The sequence below is a fragment of the Lagenorhynchus albirostris genome, chromosome 17 (assembly GCF_949774975.1).
Source record: "Lagenorhynchus albirostris chromosome 17, mLagAlb1.1, whole genome shotgun sequence".
Taxonomy (NCBI): Eukaryota; Metazoa; Chordata; class Mammalia; order Artiodactyla; family Delphinidae; genus Lagenorhynchus; species Lagenorhynchus albirostris.
In genome coordinates, this window is record NC_083111.1 from 5,689,339 (window position 1) to 5,706,368 (window position 17,030).

The window sequence follows — 17,030 nt, forward strand, 5'->3', positions numbered from 1 at the left end:
GAAAACCCCCTGTGTTCATCCTGCTGACACCTCCAGCCCTCGCCTCCTCTCAAAGCTCCTGGGACGCACCAGCAGCCCTTTTCCCCACTACTGAAATCAGCAGTAGTTTCCACCTTGCTGAATCTTGGTTCTCCCCTTCTTTATAGCACCTGGACTTACCATGCTGCAAATTGCATTGAGTTATGCCATAGTTGTGAGCTCCATCCATGTTGTGTTCATTGTGTTCACTGCCTGGCATGAGTAGATGCTCGGGAAACATTATTTTCTGAAGGCACAGATACATAACTGGTGCTTTGTGCGTTCTAGATCTTCCGTCTGTATAAACATGCCCCCTTGGGGGTCTGTCCCTTGAGGGTGGGGGGTCACAGGAAGTGGTCTTTGTTGTATTGGGTGGGTCTCCATGGCCTGGAGGATTCAGGCCCAATCCCCCAGGCAAGTGCAGGGAAGTCTGATTTTTATCGAATCAGGTGACGGCTAGATTGTTATTTTTCTGTTGTTCAGAAGGTATTCTAATTTCCTTAGCAAGATATTAGAATAATTATTTCCTCCCACAGAGGGAGCAGTGAAATTTTGAGAGCTCCTTAGAGAATCTTACCAAAGGGCTTTTATTGTCACTGCCGCAAACTGGATTTCGTGGGCCGATGCTTTATATTTTAGGAATGCCGTCTCCCCGCAGTTTCCGGAGCAGCTCCCCGCCTCTTAGCCGCCCACTGCTTTCTCCTCTGACACTGCAAGCACTGCGGCCTCCAGCTTCTCTGGTAGCGGGCGCACAGATTCTGCCACCACGGCAGGAAAGAGGCTTTGTTCTGGAAGCAGCCTAAGGCCTGGCAGCCTCCGGGCTAGGCGTGGGGAGGGGGGCCAGCTAACGTTCTTTCCTCCCTTCCTTCCAGGCTCCCATCCAGATCCAGCCCCTCTCACCCCGGGAGCCCGGGACGCTTCCAGGCCTGTTGACGGCTGTACCTGGGACGTTTCCATGACTGTTGAGGGCTGTACCTGGGACGTTTCCATGACTGTTGAGGGCTGTACCTGGGACGTTTCCATGACTGTTGAGGGCTGTACCTGGGACGTTTCCACGCCTGTTGAGGGCTGTACCTGGAACGTTTCCAGGCCTGTTGGGGGCTGTACCTGGGACGTTTCCAGGCTTGTTGGGGGCTGTTCCTGGGCACAGGTTTAGAAAACAGACGGACCTGGGGTTGCTCCTTCAACTGACCAGCTTCAGGCAACTCACTTAAACCTTCCGAGCCTCAGTTTCCCCATCTGCTAAGTGGGACAGGTGATACTTGTTGATTCTAAGGTGTCCATCCCATCTGGCCGGAGGTGTTGCAGAAGGAAGAGTCCCCATAAATGGTTGCCGTTGCGTTTCTCTCCTGAGCCGTTAAGTGATGCGCCCAGAATCAAAAGCTTCAGATACCAGGAAGCTGTAAACATCAACAACTACCTTTCGCCCCAAGCAAAATAATCCTCTTTCTTGTTAAAAAATAATAGAAAATCTCATTTCTCACTAAACAAATTTAAACAATGATAGAGACTGAGGAAAAAAAAACTATTTCTAAAGCCAACTCCCTTTTTTCACTTTGGATGAGTCATTTTTTTTTTTTTAGTAAACAGGAATGAGAAACAGTTAATCAAGATAGAGGCAGATAGTTTCATTTTAAAAGAAAAGCATGAAGGAATAGGGTAAAAAAGCGTATTGTGTTGGAAGGAATATGGAAGGCAGAGTTTTCAGATCTCAAGAAAGATTTGCTTTGTCCATCCAGCAGTGTCTGTAGCTTTTAAAGTATTTATCAAGATTACTTTTAATATAGGTTTTTTATTATCATCATCCTTAGACTCTTCAGTGAGCTGGCTTTGTTTGTTTATTTGTTTTGGCAGCGGGACTAGGAAGGTGGGGAAGTAAGCAAAGCCTTTGTGATAGTTTTAGCTTTTTATTCTTTTGCATTGGGGCAGACACACATCCTGTGCTGGATTCATGTCAGACAAGGATCCCTACAAGAGATTCTGAGCTCTGCTGTCCCGCAGGGTCCGTTGCTACGCGGGGCTGACCAGGTGTCTGTGGCTGGGGGAAGGGCAGTGCCAGGGAGGAGGGATGGGACACAGAACGAGAGGTCAGAAAAGATTTCGCAGTGTGTTTGGGGACACTTGGAAGGCTCTGGTCCAGGCCAGGCAAAGGAGGGCTGGGGGATGCCAGGGCGGGGAGCAGAATAAGAAGCCGGCATCAGAGAGCGTGCCCGGGAGGAGGGGGCCCTGGGGGCAGGGGAGGATGGACAGGCAGGGGAGGGCCAGTGGCCGCAGAGCATAGCAGTTTGGCCACCTGCCCGCTGCTTTCGCTCCAGCCGGCTTGGAGCAGAGCTGGAACGGGCCCGGGCAAGGTGCAGTGACCGTATCAGCCACTCCCGAGCTCCTGGTCGCTTGGACCCCAGAATGACATTTCCAGTGTAGACTGTGGTGAAGCCTTACCTCATGCCGTTCTAGGCTTGAAAATGGTTTATGTGAGACGTGTCAAGTGCTGAAGATTAAAATATGTGCTGCAAAAATAGGTGTCTGCAGACTTGCCTGTCTTACTCTGAATTGTCCCAGAATTCAGTGTGAATTCTTAAAAGTGAAAAAATACTGTTTGTCTTTTCTGAGTACACTTGAGGCAAGGAGCTAGTTGTTTAAAAAACTGCTGAACTTCTCCAGCACTAAGATTGATTCCAGAGATGGAAAATAATTCTAGGTGTTGCTTGGCAAATAACATAAACAGTATTCATTCTTTTTTTTTAAAAGCAGAACCTACTGGTTCTGCTTTAAAATTCTACCTTGTATTGATTTCCGTTTGGACTGGATTTGTGTTCTAAGCACAGTTCAGGGCTAATGTGTTCATTAAGCTGTGAACAAACAGTTTCTGTGCGTTTGTGGGCCGGTGCCCCACGCTCTCCAATCAAAAGGAGGCACTTGGAGTGTTGTTTCCAATTTATAAACAGCGCATCCTGAGGTTTGCTTCCTGGGTTTTTTATCTGAGGGCATCATTGAGCTTTTATCATCTAAAATAACGTGCTAGGTAGTCTACTGAGGGTTTTGCATTTTACATTTTAGTTCAGCTGGGTGCCCGTTTTAGTGAGCGCCTACTGTGTACACGGCTGGGGGCTTTAGTAGAAACGGCAGTAAAAAGTGAGTTCTCCCTACTCTCCAAATGCTCCGTGTTGTAGACAGAATGAAACACAGTCTCTGTTGCTTGTTGTTCTTAATCTCTCATGATTTTCATCAGAGCTCAGCTAACTCTGATGGATCTGCAGTCACTGGTGTCAAGAAAGAAAATTAAATTAATGGAACTGAGTTGATAAACATTTCACCTTCTCTGCTTGTGCATGTAAGCTGTAAGCAAGTAACGTGATTATCTGATGTAAGAAAAAGTTTAAGCGATTTCTTGTCCTCCTCTTCCTGCTAGGGGAAGCCGGTACTCAGCAGTGAATGGCCAAGAGAGTAGATCTTCGAGCTTCGGGACTAAACTACAATTAGTGTGTCTTCCTAATGGAAATGCACTTGCGTTATTTAAATGTAAACCATTTAGAACTACATCACACCCATCTTTCTAAGAGCTGGAATGAGGGTGTGACATGGAGAGGTGGACCGAGGGGTAGGTATGCAGGTGAGGTTGTGGAGCCCTCAGCCACCTGGTAGCCGAGTATCTTAGACAACTTTGTTGGTGTCTTTGGACATGACTTTCCTCATCTGTAAAGTGGGGATAATAACACTTGCTTTAGAGATGTTGGTGGATTGAATCTTAAACCTTTAAGCTGCATTAGTACAGTTCTCTGTGCCTTTACTACATCATACATGCTTAACAGGAGATGGTCAGTATGAACAGGTTAATTTTTAAACATAATTTAAATAGCAGTTTTCCTAATACACTCCCAGTGAACTGGGTCCACTCCCCCCAAAATGCTGCTTTATTTTTCCTTCTTTCAAGTTGATATGTGTCACCTTTTTTTTTTTTTTTTTTTTTTTTTTGCGGTCCGCGGGCCTCTCACTGCTGTGGCCTCTCCCGTTGCGGAGCACAGGCTCCGGACGCGCAGGCTCAGCGGCCATGGCTCACGGGCCCAGCCGCTCCACGGCATGTGGGATCCTCCCGGACCGGGGCACGAACTCGCGTCCCCCGCATCGGCAGGCGGACTCTCAACCACTGCGCCACCAGGGAAGCCCGTGTCACCGTTTTAACACATATTTATTTCAAAGTATTTACACACATATGTATTTACACGCGTATTCACACACATATTTAATACATACTTATTTCACTAGAAATTGAAAATATTTTCACAAATAAAGGTTCTGTCTATATTGCCACCCTGCTACGGCTGCCGTAGAGTATGTACAAGTTTACACAGCCAAAGAAAAATGCAAATTGCGGGTGCCTACGACCCACGTCAGTGGGACAACCAGATGCCGGGTCCCCAGATCCACGTAGACCCGCAAGTACTCACCCTCCTGCTGGTACAGGGGGATCAGACGCCTCGTAAGGGAGTAACTGGGGGGATGGATGAGGTGGGGCATGTGAGCCCTGCACGGTGTCTCCATGAGCTGCTACTAACGTTCACAGTCCTCGAGTTTGCTGAGATGTCATTGCTGCTGCCAGAAAGTGCGCTCCTGGTCAACCTAACTGGGGAGCCAGCTGACTCTCAGCCTCACGTTAACTAGCAGTTCTCCCGAAGCCTGGGACCTGAAGGGGCTAGCCTGTGTGAAGGGCCGGGGCTCTCACTAGAGTTGGGCCGTGCCTTGCACGTTCTCACAAGCCGAACACAGAGCCGAGTGAAGCCCCCTCCAGGAGGGGACGAAGAGGCCGTCATGGGATCACTTTATGTTTGTCTGGACAAGGCAAGCAGTCCTACTGGAATTCTGTCATTAGGCATTCTAGTCACCCTGCTTTTATTACTTGTCGTTATGTCCATCAAGCAAGCCTCGTACTTCCAGACGATTTGTGGTGCCAGCTTCTGATCTCGGGTGCAGGGCAGGGCTCCCCGGCATCGACACAAGCTGGTGGACCTGTTATAGCAAAACTTTCTCTGCCTTTGGCCGCGGAAGACTGTTGAAGCAGAAATGTGATTTTTTTTTTTTTTCTGATTCTCTATTTCATTTTACCTGTAATTGTCTTAAATAAGAGTAGCGCATCTTAAAAGAAACCCATGACGTCTCTTTTTAGAATGGACTTACTTACAAATGAAAGTGAAGCCTGTGAACGCGTTTTCTAAATGACCTTGGAGAATGACGTCCAAGTCAAGACTCCATCCCAGACTGAGATGTGACCGGCTGTTTTTCTCCTATCAACCTTAGGTTTGATTTCATTTTTAATAATGGCTTTATTATTTTCTCTAGGCCGTTTCACTCGCACAGCTGTTTGCTTTGAAATTTGAAACCACATATTTTTGTTGTAGCTCAAATAAAAATGGGGTCACACGAGTGACCTTGTAGATAGAAACTGCGTGGTCGACCCACTTTGACAGAAATAGCTCACACGCCCTCACCTGAGACCAGCGGAATCATTTTAAGACAAAAGATCATTCAGTGACCGTAAAGCTGGAAACCTGATGAGGGGGGACGAAATGTAACAACAGCTCACGTCGCCTGCACAGACGCGAGGCTACACACTGGTCCTTCAACGCGCTCCCTCGCGGAATTCTCACGACAGCCCCAGCGCACGTAGGCGTCATACGGTCAGCGTACCGTCAGGAGGAAAGTGAGGCACACCGACCTCGGGGAATGTGCCCAGGGTCGCAGAGCTGTGAGTGGCCGGGCTCCGGAGTAAACGCAGTTGACCTTGAACCCTGGACCTGGCTCTGGACTGAGGGGCTCCGCGTCAGCAGGCGGACAGACAGAAACCCCAGAGGATGCCACCTGGACCAGTTCTACTGTCTGGCCTGGATTCATCAGGGGATGAACAGGAAGCGAGTGTCCTCTTTTCTCAGGCCCTAAGAATGCACCCTGAATTCTCCTCTCAACACGACCCGTAGCCTCTTCGGTTCGTCTTAAATAATTCAAAGTCCTCAGGTCAGTTTCAGGCATGAGCGACTGAAAACCTCCAGCCTCTCACCCTGTTTCAGCTGGGCCCCCCCACTCCCAGCTCAGGCCTGTGTTGGCTTCGAAACCTCGGTGGAGGAGGAGGCTGAATAAACCTTGTGGGTTTCCCAGCTCCTTTCCGGCTCCATATTAGGCATCGCTTGTAACCTGGGGGCAGGTCCATGGGGGTCTGTGGACGTGCGGGGGGACGATGACGGGTCCTCTTCTCGACTCTGACACCCGTCATCCCCTGGGCATGGGGGAGTCCAGAGCCCCGTTCTCTTCGGGAGCTTTTGGGTTCCCTGGGGGCAGCCGCACATCTCCCACCGCTGGGGGTGCTCACGGCCTTCCCCTCAGTGCAGGGCTCTTGGCTTTCTCGGGGCGGGCGACTCTTTGGGCGCAGTTCCTTTTAAGATAACCCTAGACCACCTTTCCCCAAGTTCACGTGTGGCCTAGGAAACCCTTGTACTCGTGGAAACGCAGCTTCCTCTGGCCCGTGTCCTGGGTGGAGCGTCCAGCACAGACTCTTTCTTTAGACCTCTCAGACCCCAGCTACAGCCAGTCTCCGTCAGCTCCGGGAGACCTGGGTCGGGCTCTCTGGAGGTGGGCAGGGCTCCTGAAGCCAACCTCAGTCCGTCTGGGGTGAGGGTAGGCGCACGCCAAGGTCCAAACCACAGCTCTGAGCAGAGAGCTGAGTCAGCCCCGATACCGGCTCCTTGCGTGACATTGTCTCCCACTCCTTCTTTGCTCCCTGACATCACGGGGAAGCGCTGTGGGTAACAACAAGTTGTACCCCCTCCGTTCTTCCCTGCAGATTTGCTCAGGTCACAGTGCCACCTGGAGGCTGCTGCCGTAATACAGTACACGACCGTCAGTAATTTCCACGCGTTTATCAAAACGCCTGTGCAAGTGTGTGCTGCTCACCTGTGTGTCCGGCACACCCTAGGAGAGCCCTGGGAGGGCATTGCTCCTTGGTCCATATCCGTGAAGGCCTAGAAGGTAAAGCTGGCCTCTTGGCATCTCTTCGCTACTCCAACGTGCATTTCTCTCCTCCGGCTGCACAGAATGGATGTGTCAGAAGAAACAAGGCTTAAAGGACCTGCTGAAAAGTGGACAGATGGTTTACCCAACAGGTGGAAAATGAAAACAAAATCATGAAAACCCAGGGCAAAGATTTTTTTATTATGTAACATTTGACGACCTACTCTAGCCAACTGAAAGAGTAAGCTAAAATATGACTGGGATACCAGAATCAAAAGTTTTTAAATGTTGTTAGGACAAGTCCATGGTTTCCAAGAATATACAAAGTGAGAGTGTTGTTGGCAAGAAGATTATTTCATTTACAGCTTGGAGCTGACCGCTGATGGCAACACTGAGGTCAGAAAAGAGAAGATCCAGCCATCAGGATTATAGATGTTGAGGGATTTCACCAGGCAATAAGCAAGGAGGCACGTCATTTAGTAAATGAAAAAAACAACAGGTCCTGAAAGGGCGGTGGTTTTGACTTAACGCTTCCAGATGTTTGGGCCTCTCATTTCTTAGTTTCCGTTCAATTTATCGTGTGCAAATTTAGTCTTTCTTGGATACGTGCTTTTGTTACTCCCCCGTTGACCTTCTCACTTTTGTTCTCCTTTTGCACTCTTTACAAGTTATTTTCACAGCATAAAAGGAGTTAATAAAGTGAATGGTGTTAGGAAGGGAAGGAAAAGGGAAAATGGTGAAGAACATGGCATATTAATTAAAATGGATAAGTTAATGTCTTCCAAACGCAGTGCCATTACTTCCTTTAACCTACAGAACTAAGCATTTAATTCAGGAATACATCTTGCTTCTAAATATAATTTTCACGATGGCCACAACATTGTTAACTATTTGCGATGCGTATTAAGGAGATGACAAGTTTCCTCTGAAACCCTGCTGGTTACAGTCGTCTCGGGCAGAGGGAGGACAGATGTGTGAACGTGCACAGCTGGTTCGGAGGGGCTGCCGTCGTTCTGTTTGGCTCAGGCCTGGGGTGCAGAGGAGGAAGCTAGAGAAGATTAGACTAGAGTGTGTGCTTCTTGCCCACACACCACGTGTCAGCAGTCAAGCAGGAAGCCCGGAATCAACCTCAACGGCTCCCTCACCCTCCACAACCAGACCGACACCAAGTTCGGCCCAGTGCAGGTCTTAAGCATCTCTTGAAATTGTCCACACTTCTCTCCATCCCCAAAGACCCCCTCCTCATTAGGGTGACGGAGTGAGAAGTGCCTCTGTGCCCTTATTTAACCTTCTCAAGTGCCCTGAATAGGTAGGTGGCATCATTATCCCCATTTTAGAGATGGGAAACCTGAGGCCCAGGATGGAGAAGTGACCTGCCCAGGGCTACTCAGCCCTTACGGGGCAGAGCCAGGATTCGGACCCACGGGCCGTGCCCAGGGGGCCTCCGCTCAGAGCCCACTGCCCCTCCCTCCCCTGGGCAGCTCTGCCCAGCCTCTCTGCAGCTGCTTCTGCTGCCGCTCTCGTCCTGGTCCCTCCCACAGCCAGGGGAGCTCTTAGAACTCCAGACCTGACCCTGTCACTGATGCATGATCGCCCTCTAGGGCTCCCCCATTGCTCCGCATGAAATCCAAAGTCCACCTGCCCCATCGTCACCCCAGTGGGTCTGTCCCCGTCCCCCCGCCACCAGCACTTTGCACCGGCTGTCGGGTGTGTTTCAGGTTTCTTGAATGAACCACGAACTCAGTGGAGAGCTTCCCTGAGGATGGAAGCCCCGTGTCCGTGCCTTTGCTCCGGTTCTTGCCTCCCGCTCTGCCGTCTGACTCCCGAGAAGTGGTTGGTGGGGAAGTGCGTTGTGACAGTCCTGCCACACTGATCAACATTATTTAATTAATATTCACTGTATGTATTTTGAATGTTTTTTTCTAAATTGCCATAACTTTCCTGTTTCTTTACATCTTACACGTAATTGCTCAGTCACTAGGTACTAATCGATTGATTCAACCCAGCCCACAACTCAGTAACTGAATTAGATTCAGCACTCTTCGATTTTGAGTGCTTTTCTCTTACATTTGTAAAGAATTCAAAAGTTAGCGGTGTCACCTGAGACTGTTCAATTATAAGGAGGTTTCTCTGCTCTTAAATGGGAAAAACCAAGAATACAGTTATGAAGGTGGACCCAGTCAAGTTGGAATCTTACGGTTAAAGTCAGTAAGCACAGATGCTGTTCCCCCCCAAAATTAGAGAGCAACATGCGACAAGTTTGCCCAGATTGTAAATGTTTTGTGATCTGAAACTAGAAGAATCGGTTCTTCCAGAGCTCTTATTAACCTCAAAGGTAAATTGCTTCTTTTGCTCTTTGTCTCCAAGAGTGTTTGAGTGGGGCTTCCCTGGTGGTGCAGTGGTTAAGAATCCACCTGCCAATGCAGGGGACACGGGTTCAAGCCCTGGTCTGGGAAGATCTTACATGCCGCGGAGCAACTAAGCCCGTGCGCCACAACTACTGAGCCTGCGCTCTAGAGCCTGCAAGCCACAACTACTGAGCCTGCGAGCCACAACTACTGAAGCCCACGAGCCACAGCTACTGAAGCCCACACACCTAGAGCCCGTGCTCCGCAATAAGAGAAGCCACCGCAATGAGAGCCACAACGAAGAGTAGCCCCACTCGCCGCAACTAGAGAAAAGCCCGTGAGCAGCAACGAAGACCCAACGCAGCCAAAAATAAAAATGTTTGAGCAGAAAGCATTTTCAAGCTCGCCGAATTCAACACATTCATTTTCATAGATGAGATCCAGACACCGAGATTTTAGGTGACTCAGAGTGGAATTAGTCAGACTCCCTCTTTAAAGCAGTATTTTCACCTTTTTTCTGCCATAACACATGAGAAATGACCAGTTTTCACATATTTGAGAAACTTCTATGGATGAATCTGGGACCATGTTCATTCCCAGGGTGCTTGCTGTAACTGCAGGACTCTCGTCCTGCCCAGAATGTAAAGATCAATTAGGCGTTAATCGTCCGTTTCTCTTTACCAGAAGCACATGGCCCATGGTGTTTTCTATGATTGAATCTTAAAATCAAGAGACACCACACAGAAATCTGGGTTTGCTGTGTCAACTGTGAAAGCCATTCCCCGCGGCAGCCCCGTAGCTGGAGGCCCCTTCACACAGGCCACAGTCACCGTGATCCGACTGACCTCAGAGGCACCGAGGCTCACGTTGCCTGGGTTACAGGAAATTGGCTTTAAGCCTTTTTCACATAAACTGTGTGTACGGCGGCTCACCTTCTGCCCCTCACTGCCCCCAGGGTTGTAAATGCCCTGAGACCAGCGCGCTGGGCCTCCCCAGCGCAGCCCGTCAGCCCAGGTCCTGGTCTCTACCTAACTGCCCCCATGAGCAGCTGGCAGATCTGAAGTTAGACGGATCCAGGCCACTTTGGCTTGGGAAGTTTCAGTTCTCTGGGATTGCTGTTTCCATGTCCCCAGAGCCCCAGACTTTCACTCATGTAAGAGACAAGAAAGCCTGGCTCACGTTCTCCATGCCAGCATCTAGCAGCGACTCTGATGCTCGCTGGTACAGGGGTGAGATTCTTTCCATTTCCTCTTGCCACTCAAAGGCTGGACCAGCCTCCCGGGCGTCACCTGGGGTCTGGTGAGAAATGCAGAGTCTGGGGTGTCCAGCAGATCCCCGGATGCACAGGCACATTCAAGCTTAAGAGGCATCCCTAGAGCCAGCAGGAGTCACCGTGTCTTTGCCTCTGTGTCCTCTGCCCCTGGCTGGCTCCGTGCCCCATCAGCCCTCCCCATGCAGATAACATGACCCCTCTGGCCCTGGTCCTCCATCGGGAAGGAGCTGCTGGGGGAGCTCTGCCCACGATGACCCCCCGGGCTGCTGTTGAGTTCATGTTGCCCTGACTCAGAGGGCCGGTCTGTCGGTCCTGCCACATTTTTTTCTCCAATCCATTTTATGCTTTCATGAAATTTTTAAATGGATATTCAGTGGGGTAGAATGTAGGCAAAATGGTTTGTGAATGGAAGCTTCCCTCAGGCTTGTGTTCTCTCTCCTTAGCCCTCCATCAAGGATCAAGCAGGGCCCGATAATTACTTCTGTTGATGAAACCTCACGTGGCTGAGGTCCAAGTTTTCTGAAACAAGATGAAGAGGCATAGAGGCCCCTTCAGGCCTGCTCCCACCGATGCCCGGGCCTGTCCTGATGTCAGGGGCCTGGGCAAGGCTGCCATCGGCAGAGGACCGTGTGCCCGGTGCTCCCTGAACACAGGCCATGGTCATCACATGTGTGACATCACGATGTAGCTCCAGGCTTCCAGGTGCCTTGAATGTACCTGGTCTGCCTCGCACCGAAGTCCACACTCCAAAACCCTGGGCGGGTCTGTACAGCTCCGTCCCAGCCAACACTGTTTGAACATCAAAAAGCCAAAGAGCAGGGCTTCCCTGGTGGCGCAGTGGTTGAGAGTCCGCCTGCCGATGCAGGGGACGCGGGTTCGTGCCCCGGTCCGGGAAGATCCCACATGCCGCGGAGCAGCTGGGCCCGTGAGCCATGGCTGCTGAGCCTGCGCGTCCAGAGCCTGTGCTCCACGACAGGAGAGGCCGCAACAGTGAGAGGCCCGCGTACCACACACAAAAAAAACCCAACTAAAAGAGCAGAAGTTAAGGATTATGTCACAATTAAGAGAAGGAGCATCCTTTGCCACCTTCATTATTTTTGAAGTAGTGCGTTGGCTAAAACAGGTAGAAAACATCAACTGTACCGTATTATTATCCTGTAGCACTCAACCAGTTCCTACAGCTTTTTCCGTGGCTTTCAAGCCTTCTAATAGGACGCTTTCCTCCTCACCTCCGGGAGTTTAAATTAGGACGTTTCAGCTGTGACCACGGTCATTTCTAAACATCATCAGTGTGTTGACAGTTATTAGGGAAATTGGGAATAACGAAGGACAGACGGAAGAGGGGTAGAATCAGAAAGGAAATGGAGTGTAAATTAGTTACAAATGATTACTGTTTTTCTGGGCTTCCCTGGTGGCGCAGTGGTTGAGAGTCCACCTGCCGATGCAGGGGACGTGGGTTCGTGCCCTGGTCCGGGAGGATCCCGCGTGCCGCAGAGCGGCTGGGCCCGTGAGCCATGGCCACTGAGCCTGCGCGTCCGGAGCCTGTGCTCCGCAACGGGAGAGGCCACAGCAGTGAGAGGCCCGCGTACCGCAAAAAAAAAAAAAGTTAGTTACAAATCATTACTGTTTTTCTAACATAAACTCTCACGCTGGTTCTGTGTCTAGTAACTGCTTCCTCAGGTGGATGGCGTGCACAGTGGGGGTGCTTGGAGGGGCCGTCCTCTGGCTCTGGCCTCTGTTCACCCATTCTCAGGCCTTCTTTTCCGTGAAGACAGAAAGCAGGGCGGAAGGAAGACGAGCTTCCCGGGAAATGCTTCCTAGAAAGTAGCCTGGGAGTCCTCGGTCCTGAGAGTGCAGAGAGATGACTTTCATTTCATTCTGAGCGGCACCAAAGTCCCCCTGGACAGACAGCTCGGCACACTGGAAAGCCGGTCAGTAGCGGTGGCCATTTGGGGCTTCCGGTCCGAATATGATGGAATCCGAAAAGAACAGGGTCGTGCGGGCCAGCGTGAGCTTTACCGCCAGTGACCGTCACGTGATAACTACACCTCATCATGTGAAGAGCCTTCTCCTAAGAACAGTGAATGCCGGGAGCATAGAAGAGTTCACAGGCCAGTATTCCCATGGGCCTTTTGTGAAACTGGAAATAACTCACTGGTCCTTAGCCCCTCAGGGCCACGTGCTTTTAGAGAGAGAAGGACTAGTGGGAATCTCGTCCAACCACTCCTGTCACAGATGAGGACCGAAGGCCCCAGGGGAAAGGGCAGAGGCTCTACCTCCTGCCACCCGCTGGGCGATCTTCCCACTTGCTGGAGGTTTGCCCTGGTCCTTAGGCGCAACGGTCACAGGCACAGATTTCCGTGGTGTCCTTCACTCTGCCCCTGAACCTTCTGGCACTGTCCCCTCCGTGGACACATTTTGGAAGCTGCAGAGGTAACCAGTGAAGATGTTATATGCGCTCGGGAGAAACAAGGCCTATCCTGGGGGCTCTCAGGTGCCCTGGGGGTGATCCAGCGGGGTTGCCTCAGGGCCCGGGCTCCAGCCCCCTCCTGGAGGACCAGGCTCGTCCTCCGGGTGAGATGTACCCAGGGTAGTGGATGAGCAGACCCGAGGATCTGCAGAGGAATCCTCACTCCTCCTCTGGTATTTCATTCAGAATATGTTCAAAGAAACAATCTTACTTCATCTTCATGAGAGGAGGTGATTTTTTTCAATTAAATGGAAGTATCATTAATAGAACCGCACAATTAAAAGAAATCATTACGGAGGACTTGCCTTGGGGCTTCTTACATCTTGCATAAGAAAATATTTTTATTAGAACGAATCCTTTTGCAGATTAGCAAAATGGTCTCTAACAAAACATGACGATGGGTGTAGTTAGAGATTAAGAGCTTTAAAAGATGTGAAGGAAAAATATGAGCCCCCCGCCCCAAGCTTATTTTAAGACACTTCATTTTCTTCCCCTGAGAGCAGATCATTTCATAGTGATACCACTTTATTTTGTAAATTAGTTATTTGACGAGTTAGTTGACTGCATTATTGTCTTAGCACTCCTAGTTACAACCAGAGATGCTGAAAAGTGCTTTGGAAGGCTGATGCGTGCATCCGTGCTCTCTGCCAGCAGTGACGGGCAGAGAGGTGGTTGGACTTCAGAGGGCTGCAGAGATAAATGTTTCACTGTGTTATGCTCTAAGTAGAAAGCGTCCCTCAAGATTTATATTGGGAGTATTGATGGGTGTTTCCTTATAGTGGGCTTGGGTGGGGGGTGAGGGAGTCGAGTTGTTCAGAAAGCCATAAAATAAGCCCCATGAATGCTTCCGTATTATACAAGTTTTCCATAAAGTAACATATTTAGGTATGACTGACACCTTAAGATTGTGTTCTTAGTTCTTTAGGGGATCTGGGAAAATACATACCACAAAGGAACTTGATTCTGCTCATTGTGTGAAAAATTTGTGGAGCATTTATAATCAGAGTATCTATTTATATGGCTGATCTAGAAGTATTTCTAGGCTTTTTGTTTGTTTTAGTTAAAAAATAAGCCTGTGTTTAATGGGTTGAACTTCATACACATTCCATGCGCAGGAGAATGGGTTTTCAAATATATTGGTTGGCAAAAATAAGATAAACATATTGACTTTTTAAAAAATATTTTCCTGTCTACTGCCGTTTCTTGCCCATCTTTTCAGTTTTTGAAGAGTTGGGTGCTTGTTGAAGTGTTAGGAGAGATTGATAGAAGTCTGAAGGTTTGCTTCATTGCCAAAGAGGCGTATTAGACGTCACCGGTGCCGTAGCCTAAAGCAGCAAAGGGATTCTCAGGAACCCACTGGCATTTCATGAACTGGGAACGACCCGCATTTCTGCACTCGTCTAGTGTTTCCGGGGTTTGGGTATAAGTGATGCCAGCCGGGCGTGATCGGGAGGCGGGTCTCCCCGCTGGGAAGGCGGCGGGAGGAGGTGGCGCGTGGGAACCCTCTGCCGCTCTTTCTCCGAGCGCGGGGCGCGGGCCTCGTGCGGCCGCCGGGATCGCCTCCCTCCCGGGCGGGCGGCGGGGTGCCCTGGGGCGGGGGCGCGCGGCTCCGCCGTTGCTGCAGCCGTGATGTCACTCGCCCATCCTAACCCGCGGTTGGTTGTTGTGTGTTTCAGCTCTGCCTGCAGTCGAACACAAAGACCTGGAGGAGACTCCCACATCCTTCGGGGAGGAGAAAGGAGGCGGCGAAGCAGCTGAAAGGAACTTGGGGCTTGGGGCCTTTCCGCACCGGGCGGCCGGCGAGGCGGCGAGGAAACTAAAGCCACGGGGCGGTGAACGAGCCGGGAGATGAGGCGCTGCCGCCGCTGCTGCTGCTGCTGCTGCCGCCGCCGCCGCTGACACTCGGTTCCGGACCGTCCGCTGCCCTTTGTGCCGCCCGCACATGTGTCTGCCCGGCGCATCCGGAGGCGCGCAGACGAGCATCCACCACGGCCGCCGGGGAGAGAGCGCCCGCCATGCCCACGGAGAGCCTACAGACAGGTAGCATGGTGAAGCCGGTCAGCCCCGCCGGCACCTTCACGTCGGCCGTGCCCCTGCGCATCCTCAACAAGGGGCCCGACTACTTTCGCCGGCAGGCGGAGCCCAACCCCAAGCGACTCAGCGCCGTGGAGCGGCTGGAGGCCGACAAGGCCAAGTACGTCAAGAGCCAGGAGGTCATCAACGCCAAGCAGGAGCCCGTGAAGCCGGCCGTGCTGGCCAAGCCCCCCGTGTGCCCGGGCGCCAAGCGCGCGCTCGGCAGCCCCACGCTCAAGGGCTTCGGCGGCGGCGCCAAGAGCGAGGGCGGCGCGCCGCGCGAGACCCTGAAGCTCGAGATCCTCAAGAACATCCTCAACAGCTCGGAGGGCTCGAGCGCGGGCTCGGGCCACAAGCACGGCGCGCGGAACTGGCCGGCGCCGCGCGCCGACGCGGCCGAGCTGCACCGGCACTCGTTCGCCGAGTCGCTGCGCGTGCGCCCCACGCCCGGCCGCGGCAGCCCGCAGGAGGGCGGCTCGCACGTGGGCCGGCGGCCGCTCGAGCCCGCCCCCGACTCCTTCCTGCACGTGTCGCACAGCTCCTCGGACATCCGCAAGGTGACGGGCGCAAAGCCCCTGAAGGCCATCCCCTGCAGCAGCTCCGCCCCGCCGCTGCCCCCCAAGCCCAAGGTCGCCGCCCCGGCCGCGGTCAGGTCCCCCGAGGCCGAGGCGGCCGAGCCGGCCTGCGGGGTGGGCCGGAGACCCTCGCTCCAGCGGTCCAAGTCGGACCTGAGCGACAGGTACTTCCGGGTGGACGCCGACGTAGAGCGCTTCTTCAACTACTGCGGACTGGACCCCGAGGAGCTGGAAACCCTGGGCATGGAGAACTTCGCCCGCGCCAACTCCGACATCATCTCCCTCAACTTCCGCAGCGCCAGCATGATCAGCTCGGACTGTGAACAGTCTCAGGACAGTAACAGTGACCTTAGAAACGATGACAGTGCCAATGACCGGGTGCCCTATGGCATCTCCGCGATCGAGAGAAACGCTCGCATCATCAAGTGGTTGTATAGCATCAAACAAGCCAGAGAGTCGCAGAAGGTGTCCCACGTGTAAGAGGAAGAGCGCGCAGCGGAGGGAGGGGGGGGGTCTCTGTCCGTGCCTCGGCAGTCATGGAGGTTGTGAGGTCTCCTTGCAGTGTTGTGAGCTTCTCCACTCTCTTTGTGTTGCTTGTTGTGCAATGTCTTTCAAGTTGCATGCCCGCCAACGTGGGGACTGACCTGGCGTCCTCGGCCACCATCGCTGCAGAACCTGGCCGATCGCTCGCCATCCGCCAAAAGTCCCAGGCCAGATTCACACTAGGGCTTCGATCTTCAGCAAAACTGTTTACAAGGAAAACGGTATACAACTTCTTCAATATTTATGTGGTTCCTGTGTTTTTATATCCCGCGCTATGGTGTCTTAATTAAAAGTTTTATCCACTGGCTTTTAAGTTGGGAGTAGCATCTTTTTGAAATAAAAAAAAAAAAGCCAATCTGCCTACACTGGAGACCGAAACAGTGGGGAAATAAATGGGGTCTGCTTACCAAACAGATAGTGACTGACCCGAGAGAGAACCGGGCTGGGCTTTCTGAGGAAGAAAGTGGGGACCCTGGTGTTAATCATGTAGGTATTGACATCCGCTTGTCACGTACTCAAGTAAGGGTTGGGGCGGCGGTGCTATGTACGTTTTGTGTCCGATTCGGTGTGTAAATGTTGGTGGTTCTGTGTAATGCTGACCCCAAGGAAAGACAATCAATGAAGGTGATTAAATCCGGAGGTTGGGTGTTGGCGGGGTTTGTTGATATTGTTCTGATTTAGGTTGATTCAGAAATTTCCACTGTTAATCTTTTGACAGAATGGCCACCCTAGAG

At 51.6% G+C, this 17,030-nt stretch overlaps 1 protein-coding gene across 6 annotated transcripts in view; it reads left to right on the forward strand.

Moving 5' to 3' along the window:
• FAM110B (family with sequence similarity 110 member B) overlaps positions 1 to 16,603 on the forward strand; it is a 129,346-nt gene extending 112,743 nt beyond the window's left edge. For all 6 annotated transcript variants that reach the window (XM_060128064.1, XM_060128063.1, XM_060128065.1 and 3 more), the window contains one exon: positions 14,782 to 16,603. In XM_060128064.1, coding sequence (XP_059984047.1) covers positions 15,121 to 16,233 — 1,113 coding nt within the window. In that variant the 5' untranslated portion in view covers positions 14,782 to 15,120 and the 3' untranslated portion in view covers positions 16,234 to 16,603. The remainder of the gene's footprint in view (positions 1 to 14,781) is intronic.
• Positions 16,604 to 17,030: the final 427 nt, after the last annotated feature.